General features: G+C 38.8%; 1 protein-coding gene across 1 annotated transcript in view; it reads left to right on the top strand.

Moving 5' to 3' along the window:
- Nucleotides 1–19,020, top strand: part of ryr2a (ryanodine receptor 2a (cardiac)) — a 250,065-nt gene that overhangs the window by 81,934 nt on the left and 149,111 nt on the right. The window contains exons 4-8 of the mRNA XM_032502936.1: nucleotides 7,681–7,755; nucleotides 8,980–9,058; nucleotides 11,336–11,448; nucleotides 15,242–15,341; nucleotides 18,017–18,113. Of these exons, the coding sequence (XP_032358827.1) occupies nucleotides 7,681–7,755; nucleotides 8,980–9,058; nucleotides 11,336–11,448; nucleotides 15,242–15,341; nucleotides 18,017–18,113 (464 nt within the window). The remainder of the gene's footprint in view (nucleotides 1–7,680; nucleotides 7,756–8,979; nucleotides 9,059–11,335; nucleotides 11,449–15,241; nucleotides 15,342–18,016; nucleotides 18,114–19,020) is intronic.

The following is a 19,020-nucleotide window of genomic DNA, read 5'->3' as shown; positions in this document are numbered from 1 at the left end:
GCATTTTGTGTTTACTTTTGTTGGCCTTGACTATTGTTTAAATTGGTTTGATGTTCCGAAACACTTAAGTGTGACAAACATGCAAAGGAACAGGAAATGAGGAAGGGGGCAAACACTTTTTCACACCACTGTATGTGTCAAATCTGTCTGAATAAGTATTGTGGTGCTGCAGAGATGTCCCTACAAATCGTATCCTACAGACTAAATGAAAAAAATCTTTGTTTGGTACAGATCCTCTAATCACTTACATTGTTACATTTTTCAATGAAAATATGCATAACAAAACAAAAATGATAATTACCCTACAATATCGTAAACCACATAGCAATTATTGAATCAGTCAAAATAATCGCAATTAGATATTTTTCTCATATGGATCAGCCCTATTCCTTTCCCTCCATTCCTCTGTGATGCCTTGCCTGCCACCCAGCTGATAGAGGTTTATTTTGAAAAAATAGCCAACACTACAAGTGGACAAAGGAATGCTAATTTATGCCAGTTGATTTAAATGCCAACATTTGCTTTTGCAATGACAGTGCTTCTGTGATGAAGGATAAGTCAACCCTTTAAAACAACCCTCCACCTTACCAAAAATAAAACCAAAGCCAAAGCTCAATGTTTGATTTTTCTTTTTTTTTCAAGTCAGCTCATAGATAAACTCAACACATTTCAAAACAGACCTTTCAATATGCTTATTTACATCAAGATAAAATTGGTTGCTTTGCGTGATCTTTACACGCTCCTCACCTGTTGCAATAACTGCACTGATAATCATCTTTTTCGAGGCCTTGGAAAATGATCTGTCTCCTAATTACAGAACATCCCAGCTAAGGGGCACTCTGCCTACTTTACACATGGAGATCAGTTTATTTGTCATGGTATTACTCAGGCTGTGAAAACAATTGCATATTGTCTTCTGTTGCTCTGTGGGAGCTCTGTTAAGTATTTGAAAAATAACACTTACTTGGTGATCAAAGTCATCTTGGATTGGGCTTGGAGACCACACAAATAAAACAGAAGCACTTTGTCATAAACTTGATGTGTGGAGTTTGAAGATTGTTCATCTTACTTTATAGAAATTACAGCAAGTTGATAGCTGATATCATAGCATGTTGATTTGTCAAAAACAGAACTTGCAAAAATGAATGACTATGAGCCCTAGCCAGAGGTAATGAGCTGAGCAATGTCAATTTAATACTGAGCCTAATAAGGTTTATAGTTTATAGTGGCTCAGTGGTAGAGCGGTTGCCTGCCGGTTGATGGTTCAATCCCTGGCCCTGGGCAAGACACTAAACCCCGAGTTGCCCCCGATGCTGTGCCATCGGAGTGTAAATGTGTGTGAGTGTCGATTTGATGAGCAAGTGACACCTTGTACGGCTGCCTCAGCCACAGTGTGTGAATGGTGGATGGTTCCTGTACTATGTTAAAGCTTTTGAGTAGTCACTAAGACTAGAAAAGCGCTATATAAATACAGTATATATAGTTTTATGGTTTTCCTTTTTGTTTCTCAATTACAATGTAAACAAAATGATTGTAAGGGTAAAATTTTGCTATAAAGTTGTTGAGTATACATGCTTGACCATAAAAATGGAAAATAACCATTTAATGAAATGTATTATCTGAATTGCTCAAATGAGCAGATTTTATTATGTGCACTTGAAGAAAAACTTCATTTACGCGCATTGCCATAGCAACCACTTCTGTTTGGGTCTCTGCTGACTAAATGAAAAATGGCAGAGTCAATAGGTTGTGGATTAGCAAACTGTCGCTACTGCTGGAAAGCCAGGCAGTTGGGAGCAGCCCTCACAAACAACAGCAATCGGACGAGGTTAAACTGACCTATTAAAACCGCAAAGAGTGACCCAGCAAAGCAAACGTTGTTACTCACTTGTCCCTTTTGTGACGCAGTGAAAAACAGATTCATAACTATAACACAAACCTGCTGACTCCAAACAGACAAAGAAATGAGGGCCGATTACCAAATACTTTGTTGTGTTTTATTCAAAAGGATGCCTTTCCGACGTTCATCCTGATGTTTTCAGAATCAGGGACCGTGCCAACCACTTTGGTAACGCCATGCCAGGCCCCCTCGGTCCACCTGTGGCACACCTGGGCATTGGTCATCAGAAAAAAATGCATCATTGAGGCGCCGAATAGCTCACCTGGTTGTGTGCTTTCCAGATACCAAGGCTGAGTCGTTACTGCAGCGGCCAGGGTTTGATTGTTCTGCAGCCCTTTGCCCCTTTTTGGCAGTATTAAAAAGGCAAGAAAAAAACCAAAAATAATCTTAACGAAGAAAGAACCCATTATTATAGGTCTGGTGGGTGCATTAAATTGTAACTTTTTTTCAACCTGGATACCTATTTTGCTTGTTTTGCAGTTTCGTGTGGTGCATGTAGGTTATTGGGCAATTGTGCACCTTCAAGTTATGTCCACAAAAAGTGCTTGTTTTGCGACTGACATGCGAGATTGTTATTTAAAGTGTCTGACAAAGGATCCCTAAAGAGGTCAACCTTCTTGTCTAAATTCAATTCTTCAATACCCTTTAATCACAGACTCAAGCTCAAGTTGTATATTTAACACATATACAGTACAGTTAACACATATACAGGCCAAAGGTTTAGACACACCTTCTCATTCAATGTGTTTTCTTTATTTTCATGACTATTTACATTATCACTGAAGGCATCAAAACTATGAATGAACACATATGTACTTAACAAAAAAGTGTGAAATAACTGAAAACCAAGCTTATATTCTAGTTTCTTCAAAGTAGCCACCCTTGGTGTTCTCTCAATGAGCTTCATGAGATAGTCACTTGAAATGGTTTTCACTTCACAGGTGGGCCTTGTCAGGGTTAATTAGTGGATTTTCTTTCCTGATTAATGGGGTTGGGACCATCAGTTGTGTTGTGCAGAAGTCAGGTTAATACACAGCCGACAGCCCTAATGGACAACTGTTAGAATTCATATTATGCCAAGAACCAATCAGCTAAGTAAAGCGAAACGACCGGCCATCATTACTTTAAGAAATGAAGGTCAGTCAGTCTGGAAAATTGCGAAAACTTTGAATGTGTCCCCAAGTGCAGTCACAAAAATCACCAAGCGCTACAACAAAACTGGCTAACATGAGGACCGCCCCAGGAAAGGAAGACCAAGAGTCACCTCTGCTGCTGAGGATAAGTTTATCCGAGTCACCAGCCTCAGAAATCGCAAGTTAACAGCAGCTCAGATTAGAGACCAGATGAATACCACACAGAGTTCTAGCAGCAGACACATCTCTAGAACAACTGTTAAGAGGAGACTGCGTGAATCAGGCCTTCATGGTCAAATAGCAGCTAGGAAACCACTGCTAAGGAGAGGAAACAAGAAGAGATTTGTTTGAGCCAAGAAACACAAGGAATGGACATTAGAAAAGTGGAAATCTGTGCTTTGGTCTGATGAGTCCAAGCTTGAGATCTTTGGTTCCAACCGCCGTGTCTTTGTGCGATGCAGAAAAGGTGATTCTACATGCCTGATTCCCACCATGAAGCATGGAGGACGAGATGTGATGGTGTGGGGGTGCTTTGCTGGTGACAATGTTGGGGATTTATTCATAATTGAAGGCATACTGAACCAGCATGGCTACCACAGCATCATGCAGTAACATGCCATCCCATCCGCTTTGCGTTTAGTTGGACCATCATTTATTTTTCAACAGGACAATGACCCCAAACACACCTCCAGGCTGTGTAAGGGCTATTTATCCAAGAAGGAGAGTGATGGAGGGCTGCGCCTCCAGTCATCGGACCTGAACCCAATCGAGATGGTTTGGGGTGAGCTGGACCGCAGGGTGAAGGCAAAGGGGCCCACAAGTGCTAAGCATCTCTGGGAACTCCTTCAAGACTGTTGGGAAACCATTTTACGTCTTGAAGCTCATCAAGAGAATGCCAAGAGCGTGCAAAGCAGTATTCAGAGCAACCGGTGGCTACTTTGAAGAAACTAGAATATAAGACATGTTTTCAGTTATTTCACTTTTTTTTTTGTTAAGTACATAATTCCACATGTGTTCATTCATAGTTTTGATGCCTTCAGTGATAATCTACAATGTAAATAAAAAAATAAAGGAAATGCATTGAACATAAAGGTATGTTCAAATGTTTGGCCTGCACTGTACATAAACAATTTATAGTGATAGTCCCATCTCAGTCTGAAAAAGCAAATAAGTATTTGCCAACCAAACCAAATCTTCATATGTAATTAAAAGTAAAATGCATTATATTCATAACCTTCTCATCCAACAGTCTTATCTGTTGGATAGATGTGTGTATTTGTGTCATCTGTAAAATGACTACGGCAACTTACTTTTTCCTCCTCTCTCTCATTTCCACACAGCATGTAGTGGTGGAAATATGGGTAGGTGTGCCTCCAATCAATGTCTGTGTTTGTCATGGTTGTCATCGTCCTTATTACGGTCACTGTCATGAGCATCACCAGTATGAGCACTAGCTGAGTTACCATACACATTTATGCTTTTGTTATCTGTTGTGTGTCAAACTGTTCGAAATAATGAAGAATTTAGATATGACTTTATCGACCTCTGTATTGAAAGATATGCAAGCTGATATAGGGGCATGCACTCCGTACATTTACACATACGCGCACACATGCACAGGCACACCCTGTACACAATCCTAAGAACAACATTGGCCAGCTGTTTGAGGAAATGACTGCGATAACAAGAATTAGGCTGGTTGTGTTTTTAAAGGTTTACATCTTCAGGTGCCACAGACATTTTAGGGAAGTCAGAGTATTGAGACATGGACCAGGTTTTGGTCTCTACATGTAATCTGTTGGCAATAAGGATTAACTCTAACCTTATTTTTATGTTAGGTGCTGCCCACAACCCCTAACACAACTTTTTTTTCTTTCATTTTGTGTCTTTTATCCTCTTTTTGTCCATCTATCCTGAATTATGATATGATTGTGATGACATTATTTATATAAGTGCAGATTTATGAGATAAAACTAATTAAATGCTTTTTTTTATAAACAGTTGAGACATGTTGATGCTTTTGTTGTTTGATGCAAAACAGACTAAACTAACCACGGACACACACACACTGACTGTCCTGCTATTACTACAGATATGAACTAGACACTTAACTATCCTGCTGTTATTCAGTCCTTCCATAAAAATACAGAGTTTTTTTGTGATTGTTGCTGGCAAAAATCGTTGATTATGCGGCACGTTTTCTTAAAAAATGCGATGGAATATGCGGGACATTTATGAACCTCCTATGTGATGAAATTGCGGGAACTTGCAAAAACTGCGGTTTGATGAAAAAGAGACTGTGTTTGTCTTGTCACATAATTACGTCACTTCATAACGTTCCCATGGCAGCGGGGGAAAATGGCTGCTTTTGTGTGAAGTAAACGGAACATTTTTCAACTTTAAGATATTTGTGACTTTTTTGCAACAAAAATGCAGGGAATATGAAATCATGCAAGCCCCGCATTATTTTGTGCGGAAATCTGCAATTTATGCGGTGAAAATGCGGCGTATTTGAAAAAAATACGCCCCTCCCCCGCATAAAAATGCACACTTTGGCTGATTATGCATTGAATTATGCGATCGCATAATCACATTTTTCTGGACGGACTGGTTATTACAGGCATGTGAATTTACCACAAACACACTGCTCTGCTGTTATTACAGACATGCAAATACACTTATTATTTGCTTTCTTGCAGGAGTTGTCTATATGCTACGTTATATGTTGTGTAAATATGAAGCTAGAGCCAGGAGCTTGGTTAGCCAAGCATTTATATTTACACACACACACACACACACACACACACACACACACACACACACACACACACACACACACACACACACACACACACACACACACACACACACCACACACACACACCACAGTGAATTTATAGACCATGAAACAGCCATTTCTCACCGGCACAGACTGTCCACACGATTTTGATTCTCCTGCCAGATATTGCGATTATGATTTGATTTGCAATTTTTTTTTTGTTAAATATTGGACCTTTTACGATCATGTCAAATTAAAGCAAAGATTCACTGAAAATAGGACACTTTTATAAAACAATCTGTGATATTTAACATTATTCCAGCGTTTATCTTATGAAAAAACAGTAAATATAACAATAACAATATATTTCATATTCAGTTAATCACAGTCTTCACGATTAGCTAATTGCATTTTTTGAAATTGTGGTTTTGATCAGAAAACAATTGTTCAGCCCTACACAAAAGTGTTATGACTATTCTAAATAAAACATTGGGCTTGATCTGTTTGCATGTCTCTTAATGAGGTATTGTAACAATGGAGGGCACATACAGTTTCTGGGGGGCAAGCTTTAACGCGGCAAGCTATTCTGCATTCCAAAAATGCCGTGTACACATATTCATTAATATGTGTGCGACACTCTGAGGCCGGTACTGCCTCATATGTTCTCTCAGAGCAGTGCAGAAGGACCGCAGTGCAGACGAGACATTAGGTACAGGCACAGGCGTATGTTGGATGTGTAGGAGCTATTTCTGCAAAGAAGAAAGGAAGAAAGGCCTCCAGTTACATGGAATAGTCTCCCAGTGGGGCAGAGTTCTAATGCAATACTTTGTCTCTGTGTAGATTTGCAGCACCATGAGTCCTAAGAGAAGAAAAGACGAGGAGCAAAATGGTTAATAGAAAATGTGGTTTTATTCTGACACATTTTTCATTACTTTTGCAGGTTTATTCAAGTAGTAGTTCAAAATGCAGAAATTTGGGAAGCAGAGACATGTGATTGGTCAGACAGTTTGCCTGTGAATGGCGAGCGTTTGAGTTGATGCACCAGAGGAGGCGTTCTGAACTCAAAGCGTCAACAGTGCACTCGATCAGGTTCAATTAACTGTGGAGTCCCAAATCATAATCCTGATTGTTATTTAATTAGGCAGCCCAGATGAAGGTAATTATACTGTCGGCTATGGGATGTTAATATGACACTGATATATTGACATTTTAACTTTTACAAAGAGTATATAATAAAAATTAGGGGTGTATGATTCAGAAAATGTCACTATTCAATTCAAATTTTTAGGCTCAATTCACAGTATATAAATGTAGTTACTTTTTCTATGTATGTATGTATGTATGTATGTTTGTACGTATCTACAGTATGTATGTGGGTTTGTTTGGTATTTGTTATTTTAACATCCTGTTATTGAATTTCCCCTTGGGATCAATAAAGTATCTATCTATCTATCTAGTGATTGCAGTAGACATACAATTAAAAACAAATCTATTTTTGGAATTCCATGAATCGGTTTTCAATCAGTAAAGCTTGAATTGCAATTTGAATACAGATTGATTTTTTTGCACACCCCTAGTATAAATACTAAGATGACGTGATAGATGACAGTACAGTTCAGCTTAAATACTGTTTGTATTGTACTTGTAGTGTAGACTCTCAGGTAACATTTTCCCTACAGCTTTACAAATAAAGCATTCTTGTACAGTGAGATGATACAGCTGACCTTTCCGTCTCCCTTTCTGTCTGCATCCGTTTGTTGATCTTTCTGTTTATACTGTTTATTGATATTTCTGTTTAGCTGTTGACTTTCTGTCTTTTTTGATTCTGTTATTTTTCTCTCTCTCTTATGTCGCTGTGCCCCTGTCAGACGGCCCAGGGAGGCGGCCATCGCACCTTACTGTACGGACACGCTGTCCTGCTGCGACACTCCTACAGTGGAATGGTCAGTTAACACACACACATGCACACAGGCACGCACACAGGCACGCGTGCATACCACAAAAAGAACTTTATCTAAAATAACTATGGGTTTGCTATGTTATTAAATGATCTTCTCTCATGTTTAGGGGTTTCTCTGTTTTTTATGTAATTTAGATAATTCAAATGTAACTGTCGACAACGCAGACAAAACTGATTTCCCATTCTGACAGGGACAATATTCCAGGGAGTGGTGGATAATGAAAAATTTGCCTTGCTCATCTGTGACTAATTCATTATTATAGAAGGCAATTAAAGCAATTGAAAAATTACTGGTGATTCTATAATTGACAACAACCTTGTAAGATAAAATCATAAACATACAATTTCTTGGATTTAAGATTATTATTGATATAAGTAATGTTAAATGATTAATTTCCCAAATGGTTCTGAATTTCTATTAGGCCCTCACAGTCTAAGGGCACTGGGGTTTGTGGGTTGATATTTTTAAATACTCTACATGTAGTCCACTATACATAAAATAATTTTTCAAACTGCACACTGAGCTGATGGAACTTTCACAGGGAACAAAGTTCTTTCTGTGCAACACCTTTAAAATAGATACTGTTCTCTGGGCCAGACTTTATAGCACAAGTGCTGAGTGAGCTAAAAGAAAGGGTGTAACTGGGGCTGTAATTATTACTGGGGTAGGGGTCGAGAATCACACCAGACATTCTCCAGACAAGAGATATTAATCCCATCAAATAAGGCATTATAGAACTATCGTTCTGTAGTTGGAAGATGATCTAGTTCAGGGGTCTTCAATGTCTTTAAGGCCAGGGACCCCTAAGCTGAACGAGAGACTGAGTAGGGACCCCCTACCGCATATCTTGTATACAATTGAGTTGCATCATGTTTTAATGCTAAACACACTGTACATCTGGAAGGCACAGTGACTCATTGAGCTTAACTGTATGGCTAGCAGTGCTACACGTATAGTAAGCCTAAATTCAATGCCAATTTATCTTTGCTATTAAAATTTAGCATTCATATCAATGTATATTTTCAGACGTATTTAAATTTTGGAAATTTCAGAACAACTTTCAGAAAAATATATTGTTTATGAATGTAATTTGGCAGCCCCCGTGTATTAACTGAGAACCCCCTAGGGGTCCCGGGCCCTATGTTAAAGATCTCTGATCTAGTTAATGAGATGAATTGATGAAATGAATTGTGTTTCTCTGTTTAGTACCTGTGCTGTCTGTCCACCTCCCGCTCATCCACAGACAAACTGGCTTTTGATGTTGGACTGCAGGAAGATACCACAGGTAACGTCTTTCAATGACCGTGTCTTTCTATTCTAACATAGTTTGATTTATTTAAAATAAAACATCAGTAGCCCACAGGTTTGATAAACTTTCGCTGTCTAGTGAATACTCTGCAGTGCCCATCTGCTCTACGGAGCCTTTTAGCATCTTTCAGGTGTTACACCCTTGACCTTTACTGTTTCGGTTCAGTCTCTGAGCTCTCATCAACCAAAGGCAGCTGCAGTGAAACGCTGTAGAAACCCACTGTACACTACCTGCCCTGCAACACACAGCAGGCAGACACAGTTGGAGACTATCTAGTTAACATAGAACATAGTTGGGCATTTAGCAGCCAAAAAGACAGATATTTGTTTCAGCAGTTGGCGAAGAGCAAAAGAAAGGTTAAAGTGTATGAATATATAAGCTGTAATATACAGTATATAAAGGGTTGGGAATCACTAGAGGCCTCACAATACGATATCATCACAATACTTGTGTCACAATACAATATTTTTTGCAATTTTAAACATATTGCAATATTCTGCGATATATTGCAATTAATTACCGTTTTCCTTTTTCCAACTTCAAATTTTTCCCAATTTCAAATTATGTCCCCAAAAGGAAACTTTGTCAACATGTGTTTTATCTAAAAAGATAAATTTCTCTGTTTGTTCATCTGATTTCAATTTTATTGCTGCAAAATGGGATTGTCAAGCAGACAAACTGACTAACACATATATAATAAAAGATCAATACTTGTTGTCTGTGTATCGATTCAGTATTACCACGGAAAATATTGCAATACTATTCTGTATTGACTTTTTCCCCCACCCCTGCTTTTCTCCACATCAGCTATATCAACTTTATAACCCATATTAATGAAGGCATGTGTGATGTTTTTATCCAAAGATATTAAACAATAGTGTTGGGATTTACCAGAGGCCCAACCATACAATATTATCACGATACTAATAACATGATACAATAATATTGCAATTTTAAAATATTGTGGTATTCTGTGATATTATTGCAATTTATGTACCTTTTTCCAACTTAAGATTATGTCCCCAAAGGAAAACTTGTATCTTTCATGCTCATGCTTTCATGAGTATAGAGTATTAATTACATCCCTATTAAATATTTTGAGGACATTTCACTCAGCGTATTCAACATCATTTATGGAATAAAACTCTTGGCTTCTTTTGTTTAAAAAAAATTAAAAATTAAATTTTAAAAAATGTATTTGAGTTCTGAGTTAAAAGTAAGAATTCTGATTTTAATCTCAGGATTCAAATGTTTGTTTTGTGTGTCCCTAATCCACTTTCATATAATATAATATAATGTAATTATAGTAACTGTTAGTGTGGTGCCTAGTGGACATTGTAGCCACCTAGTGGTGGTTGTGTGTATAATTTTTGATTACGTCCCTTGAGTTTTCTGTAGTTTTTTCTGTTTGTTCAGTGCATGCAAGGCTGCTGATGAGAAAACTTGCTGAGTCACCGTTTCTTTTAATTACGCCTTGGAAAATACATGCATGTAAGTTCGTTTCTTTGTACTTTTTTGTGTGCTTTTCAGCCAATGCGTATGTAATAATTAAAAACTTGCTAATTGTTAAAAGGCTGAGGCTAAATAGCACCATGCTAATCACGACACACGGTGGTTTTGCTAGCTGCATGGACTCTGCGCAGACGGTTTGTTTCTGGTAGCACTTTGCTCTTGTGTATTTTTTAATTGTATTGCTTTATGTTGTGATTATGGTTTCACATTTTAAGGTTGAAACATGTACATTTTCAGTATTTTTTGTTTGATAGTGTCAATTTATTAGCTTCAGCTTTACATGGGCTTTGTGTTCTTTGGGATGTGTCGTCGCTATCTGCCAAACTAGCCAGACAGTTACCCCCTTCTTTAACTGTCCATGGTTACACCTAGCTAGCTAACGAGGGCAGAATAGACCAGTTATTTCTGTCTGTGTCAAACAGACACAATGTGACTCCTAACCTGCTGCTTTTCCATTGTGCCGTCCACTTTCACGAAGTCAGAACAATAAGCAAAGTCAAGTTTACTGTTTTGCCCTGTTCTCGTTTTTGACCTGCTTCTGTAGAGATGGTGCAAATTAGAGTACAAGCAGAACAGCTGCAGGACAAATGTAGGCTACCAAGTAGTACAAGTAAGTAGTACACAGGCTGAGGTGATAGGTAGCATTACAGGACTGTATGTTCCTTTTGTGAGTGTGTGAGTCACGGACACATTGCTGTTTTATTTTCTGAGCTATTTTTTGCTTTGTGTGTGTGTGTGTAGGCGAGGCATGTTGGTGGACCATCCATCCAGCATCAAAGCAGCGGTCAGAGGGGGAGAAAGTTCGAGTCGGAGATGATCTCATCCTGGTCAGCGTCTCGTCAGAAAGATATCTGGTCAGTATTGTTGTTCCTTCGTTCTTTCCTTCATTCCCTTTTCTTTCCTTTTTCTGTTTCTTCCATTTTGCTCCTTAACCTTCGTTCCTTTCTTAGTAAGACTCTCCTACCATAAACAATAAAATGAAAATGGACAAAACGTAGTAAATGAAAAGTGTTTAAGGTAACTAATCATACATATACACATATGCACATATGGGTGAACTATTGATGAACATCATAGTATGCCACACTCAGAACTACATTAGAGCCTCCTCTATGTTGTTATCTCTCTGTAGACCTTCGGTTTATGGACCAAATCCATCATTAAACACATCCTTTTCTTTCAGGATTGAGATTTGTCTCAATCCTTATATCATATTTTAAACTGCAAGTGATATATGGTGATACTAAAGCAACCATATAAAGTCCTAATGTTCCCCTAAAATAATTGCCACAATTGCTCCAGTTTTGTTACTTTAATCCAAGAGTAGGCTTGTTTTCATAACCTTTAGCCTGCATTTGCAAAGGTTATTCGCTCTAAAACCTGAGAAAACCTCAGTAGGTGCTGGATTTAAAAAACAAAATTCAGATTTAAATCGATTTTCATTTAAACCACCAAAAGTGGATTCCCCGAGTGCCGACAGCGGCGAAGGCTAGAGATGTTCCGCCGATACTGCCTAAAATGCTGGTATCGAGAAGTACTGGAGTTTATGCACCGATCCGATACCACATAATAAAGAAAATCTACGTTAACATAGTTTAATTATGTTCTTTTTCTGTTATAACTGACTGTCAAACTGGATACTAAAAGAAAGGAATTGTTGAAACTGAAGGAATTATTATTATGCCTTTTTGAAGGCTTAACATACTCAAAAACTCACAAAAATTGGCTATCACATCAATTCTGTTGAAAACCTACGTAATTTAAGGGGTTCGGGAATAGGCGCATAAAAATGGCTCGCTAACTCCCCCTACAAAACTTTAAAACTTGAGCCCCTACAGTACATTTAACGTACACTATTGAAACTTGGTACACATATGTAACATATCAAAACGTACAAAAACGTTATTGGAGCCATACTCTACACCCAACAGGAAGTCCACCATTTTAAATTGAAAGTTCAAAATTTGTATGATTTTGGCCATTTCCACATGTTGTACTTTAACGAACTCCTCCTAGAGATTTCAACTTCAAATTTGGTCTGTGCCGTCTTCAGACCTCAAAGATGAAAAGTTAAAAAACTTTTAATTATAGGGCATGGCCGTGGCGAGGCGGCCATTTTGTGTGTTTTGCCATTGAAACAGGAAGTGGGTGTAACTTGAGGGTACATTGTCCAACTGGCTTGAAACTTTTCCGGATTCATAAGAGTCCATCCCTAATAACATAAACAGGCAGGTATTGGCTCAAAGTCAAACGCCTCCTAAAAGCAACAGGAAATAGGCCTAAAAGTCAAGGTGCTATACTTTAAGGAACTCCTCCTAGAGATTTCATCAGATTGACTTCAAATTCGATCTGTGTCATCTAAAGACCTTAACAATGAAAAGTTATTAATAGAAACACTTTTAGTCCAATGGTGTAGGTGTGGTATGGTGGCCATTTTGAGCATTTATCAATGAACAAAGAAGTTTTTGTACTTCAGTGTACATTGTCATATCTGCCCGAAATTTCTCACATTTGACAAGGGTCCTTGTTACTGAAATGTTGATATCGAATAGGGAATAAAATCAAATTGGGAATAAAATCGATTTGGGGCATTGGGAATCGGAATCAAATTGGTTTGGAAAATCATTGACCAGGGTGGCCGCGGGTCCTTAAAAAGTCTTAAAAAGTCTTAAATCACGTTTCCTAAAATTAAGGCCTTAAAAAGCATTAAATTGTCTTAAATTCAGATCGGGTAGGTCTTAAATATGTTTGTGTCATGTCACGGCGAAAATGCAGGCAATCTGTTGTTGAATATTTTTTTCCGGTAGGCTTTGCGCTGCGTTGTCGCGGTAACATAACCCCATTTGTACATGTCCTATCCCCTGACCAATCGGCTATCCTAACCTCAACCACTCCAACCAATCAAGCTGCTTCGTGGGCGGGTGTTGACGTGGCCGTAGTCAGTGAGATTTGTTATTTCGCGGGATTCGTAATTTCGCAGCATGCAGGTGATACAGCAATTGTTGATAGCCGTCTAGAAACACGGGGAAATGCAAGTTCAGTGACAAGTGGCTTGAAAACAACGAGTATCCTTGGTTAAGGTCGGTGCCTGAAAATGCTTATGAAGCGAACTGCGTTATGTGGCGGAAGATTTTCAAACTTGGGCTAATGGGGATCAGAGCGGTGGAATCGCATGTACAAAGCAAAAAACACAGAGACTAGCCTACGTAAAGGCACGCCAGCACCCCGCCATCGCAAGTTTCTTCTCCACCGCTAGCAATGATGTCAACGCTACAACGCTAGATGTTATGCGGGAAATCTACAGCAACAACGCCAGCTAACCTACGAGCAGTTTGTGGCTCTACGCCAACACTCCGGGCTGAGTACCGTGACAAGACACAATTCATACAGGTCAAATGACGGGACTGAAGAAGTGTTCCAAGCAATGCTTCCAGATTCAAGGCTTGTACAGTCATTTACCTCTGGAAAAGACAAGACCATATACGTGGCTAAATTTGGATTGGCGCCATATGTAAAAAAAGACCTCATCACAGAAGTCCAAAATGCGGTGGGGTTGTAATTATGTTTGACGAGACATTGAGCCAGACAACCAAAAGCAAACAGCTGGACTTGTATGTGCGTGTATCGTTAAAAATTTGGGTAAGGACACTCTATGGGAAGGCTTTCTCAAGTGCAAAGTCACTGTTTTGTTTATTATAGTATATTAATTATTTTCCAAGTATATTCACAAAAGCTCAGGAGTAGACATCAAAACTGAAAAAAAATTGGTCACATGGAGACCTGAAAACACACCTATAGATAGATACACACACACACACACATTCCCACACCGCAAAATACTCATACACACTGCTGTCTACTCTCTCTCCATGATGAGTCCTCCACAAACTGCAAACCCATCCATCTGAGTCTCTCTCTCTCTCTCTCTCTCTCTGTCTGTTAGGCACAAATCATATATGAGTCTTTGCATTTAAAAGCAGCTGGAAATTGGCTTTTAAATTATTTGTTTTGTTCAAAAGGAACAGTGTTTTTTTTAAATATTCACTTGATGTTTTTCACTGATGTTATAACTATTTGTTCAAGGGACCCAAATGTTCTGAAAATATTGTAATAATATAAATTAGGACAGCAATTACTTTTTGTGTTATGCTTATAGATTACACACATTAACTCAATGTTCTTAAACTCAACAGATTATTGTTATTTTACCATACTGTTAATTTTGTGTTTACTTGGAAAGATTACTGTATATTTCCACTTTGTATTTCCATCGTAAATTTGGTCTTAAATTTCATTTAGAATTGGTATTAAAAAGTCTTAAAAAGTCTTAAATTTAACTTGTTAATACCTGTAGCCACCCTGATTGACAATACCCAACCCTTCAGGCAGTTTAATTGCATACATTATATGAACATATGCCTGCTTGTGCCTGTTTACATATCCTAGACTCTGTTCCTCCCTTTTTCCCCCTGATTGTCCATCTTTTGATCACTTTCTGTATGGATTTGCAAATCATCGGAAGACTGTAAGCAAGGCTGACCATGTACTGACTGAATGTATGAGATTGAATCAATGGTCTGATGCGCTGGGAGCACAGCGCCCTCTCTGTCTTATTTTCATGTGGCTGTCATGTCTCTCGCCCTACAGCATCTGTCCTACGGTAATGGCAGTCTCCATGTAGATGCAGCCTTCCAGCAGACACTATGGAGTGTGGCTCCCATCTGTTCTGGCAGTGAAGTAGCACAAGGTACACCTGTCTGGGTTTCATCAATCTCTCTTTATTTCTTGCTTGCTTGCTACTTGCAGTGTGCTTTTTGCTATCTTACCTTCTTGGTTTTGTACATTCTTTTATTGTGGCTTCTTTTTGCCTAAATTTACTTGTGAAGTTTTTAACTTTCTGGACACATTGGATGCACTATGTTTAAACATGTAATGATATTCAGAAGGTAACGGTTGACCCACTAGTGTTTTCATGTAACAGTACAGTGAATAATCTGGTCTGTCAACATTCCCCTGGAAAAATCAAGCATTTTAAGTCTGAATATTAGGTTTTTAAAGTATACTATACTATAATTTAGAAACCTTTCCAGTGTGAACACACTACAGAGTTAAAACTTGCTTAGTTTTACTATGTTGTATTGAAATAAGAGTCTGAAACTTGCTCTGGTTGCTGCCTGTTGTAGTCTGCAACTCCCCAAATAATTAGTGACATCATTTGAAGACACAGGTGTTCTTCATTTGGGCAGTCAGCTCCACTAGGGTACATTCAATCTCAAAACGATGTGCACAGTTTTGAAACGTTATTTCTAATTGAACAACATGTTTCCTCAGAACGTTGTGAAACGTGTACAACGGGCTTTAAGATATGTTTTCTCTCGTTTTGTGGGTGTGTCTCTCGTTTTATTGGCTGTGGCACAGGTGATAGCCAATCAGCAGAGACTTGTCTGTAAACTCGTGGTAATAAAAAGACAGAGCGCTTGCACACACAAGGTGTTCAACGCACCCACGTTTCAGTTTACAAAACGTAATCCTACGTTTTGTTAGGGCTGAACGTGGCCCTGGGGTCTCATTTATAAAACTGTGGTTAGGATCCTTACTAAAAGGGTACATATATCCAAAAGCCAAAAATGGTGTACGCCGAAAAAAAAATCGGATTTATAAAACCATGCATACACACATCTGTAAGCAATGTTCCCTTTATAAATCACAGATTTTACACGGTACATTCCCATTTTTAACCATAAATAGTCCATGCAGTTGTTTTTTCCTGACGCCGAATCATGATTATATGATATGATATATATGATTTTATACAGTATAATGTTTATAAAATAAAACAATTAGCTGTCTGCCATTTCCCTCTGTAAACAGCCAGTGCCCCCCCCAGAGTTGTGAGGACCTGTATTTGGAGCGGGATGGCACAGTTCCGGCACATTGCCCTCTCTACTGGTTTCAGTTCACTACATAGATCCAAGAGCGCAGCTTTAGGGAATTTAAATCGGCATATTAGCCAGTCATCGCAATGGTCCCTGAAGCCTTTTTTTCTCCTTCCTTCTTCCTGCAGTACCAGCAGTGTCATCATGCAGCATCACGCACAGCGGTCTCCGCAGTATCCAGCGTTTACAACAATTAGAGTGATTGTTAACACCTTGCCAAAATCACATCATCAACTAGTGGTATCCCCCACCCCAAGATACAATTTGAAGACGAAAGTCTAATAAGCAAACACACTTTTCTTCATGCAGGTTTTGTCAACAACAGTATTAAAGTTCGAATATTAAGTGGAACGTTTGTGCAAGAGAACAGCTGTATCTCCAGACTTTGACATTTGATGATAAATGCCCAGTATTAAAGACTGACATTTAATTATTTACTCTGTTCTGCTGTTATCTAATGCTAGGGTATTTGATGCTATCCTGTAATCCATGCAGTCGGCAAGTTCACTTCCTCCTGAGTTCCGTAGCGGACTCTGTGACAGAGAGAGAGTGCAGAATTAAATAATAGTTTTGGTTTGAGATTTGTGTTGGATTTTTCAAGGTGTTAAAGGAACAATTATCACTCAGTACAAGCGCAACTAACACTGCTGGATTTAATCTGCATGAGAACGTGGATGATATGAAGTGAAAAAACGTGCGTGAGTCATCAATTCTTGAAAATATTAAGTGTAATCATTATTCCCACATTATTCTGCAGTCAGACATCAGTTCACCACCTCACTTTCTTCGGCGCCAATTCCCATTGTCTCAAAAATGTGTGTACACATGGGTCAGCGTTTGCGTGGAGGACCACACATTCTTCCGTCAAGTTTGTTTTTTATAGATCCCTACCTTTGCGCGGGAAGTGGAGTACGCACATCTTCAGCCCCGTTTGAAACCATAGCTGCATCTCATAACCCTTATTTGATAGCTCCCTGGCTGAACCGGAAGTTATTCTGTCCCTCCTCGGTGAAGGCCGTCTCAAACCTCTTATTTCTACCCCGAGGAGCGAGCATTCAGGAGGGTTCATTGAGGACCTATAGGCGATGATACATAAAAGAGCAGCCTTCCCTGGAAACTTTGCAGCTGAAGGAGTTGCTATCTCCGGCCATACTGCTGACAAATTCATGAATCCTTCAGAGGATAAGGCATCTCATCCATCTAAAACACATTTGCTCATTGCCCCCCCCCCCACACACACACACACACACACACACACACACAAACAAACACACACATCAGCACATGCAAGTTCATCAGAAGGCTCAAAAGAGTTTTTAAATTCGTAGGCAAAGCGGAGTATGTACTAATTTGGGTGCTTTCATGCAAACCCGACTATCCATTCCTCTGTAGGAGGATTTATATGTTGAGATATGTTCTTTCTGTCCTCCCTTCCTTTCTCCAATGTCATACCCACTTTTCTCCTTTTCTGCTCTCTTTTTTGCAGGTTTCCTGATAGGAGGGGACGTCCTGCGCCTACTCCACGGTCACATGGACGAATGTTTAACTGTTCCATCTGGGGAGCATGGGGACGAACAGAGGAGGTATTATACACTGATCGACTAGACTGATGTATGGGCTCAATATTGTCATTTATTTTAACAAAATGTATCTCCTCTGGTTTTATATGAGGTAAGTTACCTGCACAGATTTAGTGTAGAAATTGAGATTTAAAACAGCTTTTCTTCATTTCTTTTTTTAATTCATATGTGACCGGCATCCCGTTCTTTGTCTAACTTAACTTTACGTAAAGTGACTATATGTAACTTTTAAATGTTTTTGAAATTGTGTAACTTTTCATCAGATGATCCTAATTGACCTGTTAGAGCATACATGACTATCATAACAAGACTAACTGTAAGTGAAAAGAACGTTATTGTTATCACAGGATTGTAAATTATTCAAAACCGTCACCTAATCGGCTTTCAGGTATATCATATGTCTATTTTAATTCATAAAATAACTTTACATTGTGGTTGTACATTAGTAGCCAACATTATATGATGTCTCTCTTTCATTTAGCGTTTCATGAAATGCTCAATATAAATCAATCTTATTACTGCGTTGGTGGCTACAACAATCTCTTAATGCTTTGGCTTATGACCCAGTGACAGTGATGCTCACGACAGTGACAGTTTAGCTCACGAGACATCCATAGTAGGCTGAGTTACAGTATGCAACAATTGAAATGAAACGATGCATCTGTAACTTCCTTTATTGTAAATTAATGATTTTCTGTCTGAGCAAAATATTCATCCCAACTATATAACCTCCTGGTAACACTAACTCAGTATTAACAGTGGACAACACAGCCCCGTAAAGAAAACAGCAGGTGGTAAAAACACTGCCACTTTTGTCCAAAGGGGTCACTAGAAAGAACCCAAACTGAAAGTTACAATTAGCCACTTTGGCCTCATAAATTAATTGTGGTCAATAAACTGTTTCCTGCCG

Source organism: Etheostoma spectabile, chromosome 21 (assembly GCF_008692095.1).
Source record: "Etheostoma spectabile isolate EspeVRDwgs_2016 chromosome 21, UIUC_Espe_1.0, whole genome shotgun sequence".
Lineage (NCBI taxonomy): Eukaryota > Metazoa > Chordata > Actinopteri > Perciformes > Percidae > Etheostoma > Etheostoma spectabile.
Note: the sequence above shows the minus strand (reverse complement) of the source record. Positions and strands in the feature narration are given on the sequence as shown.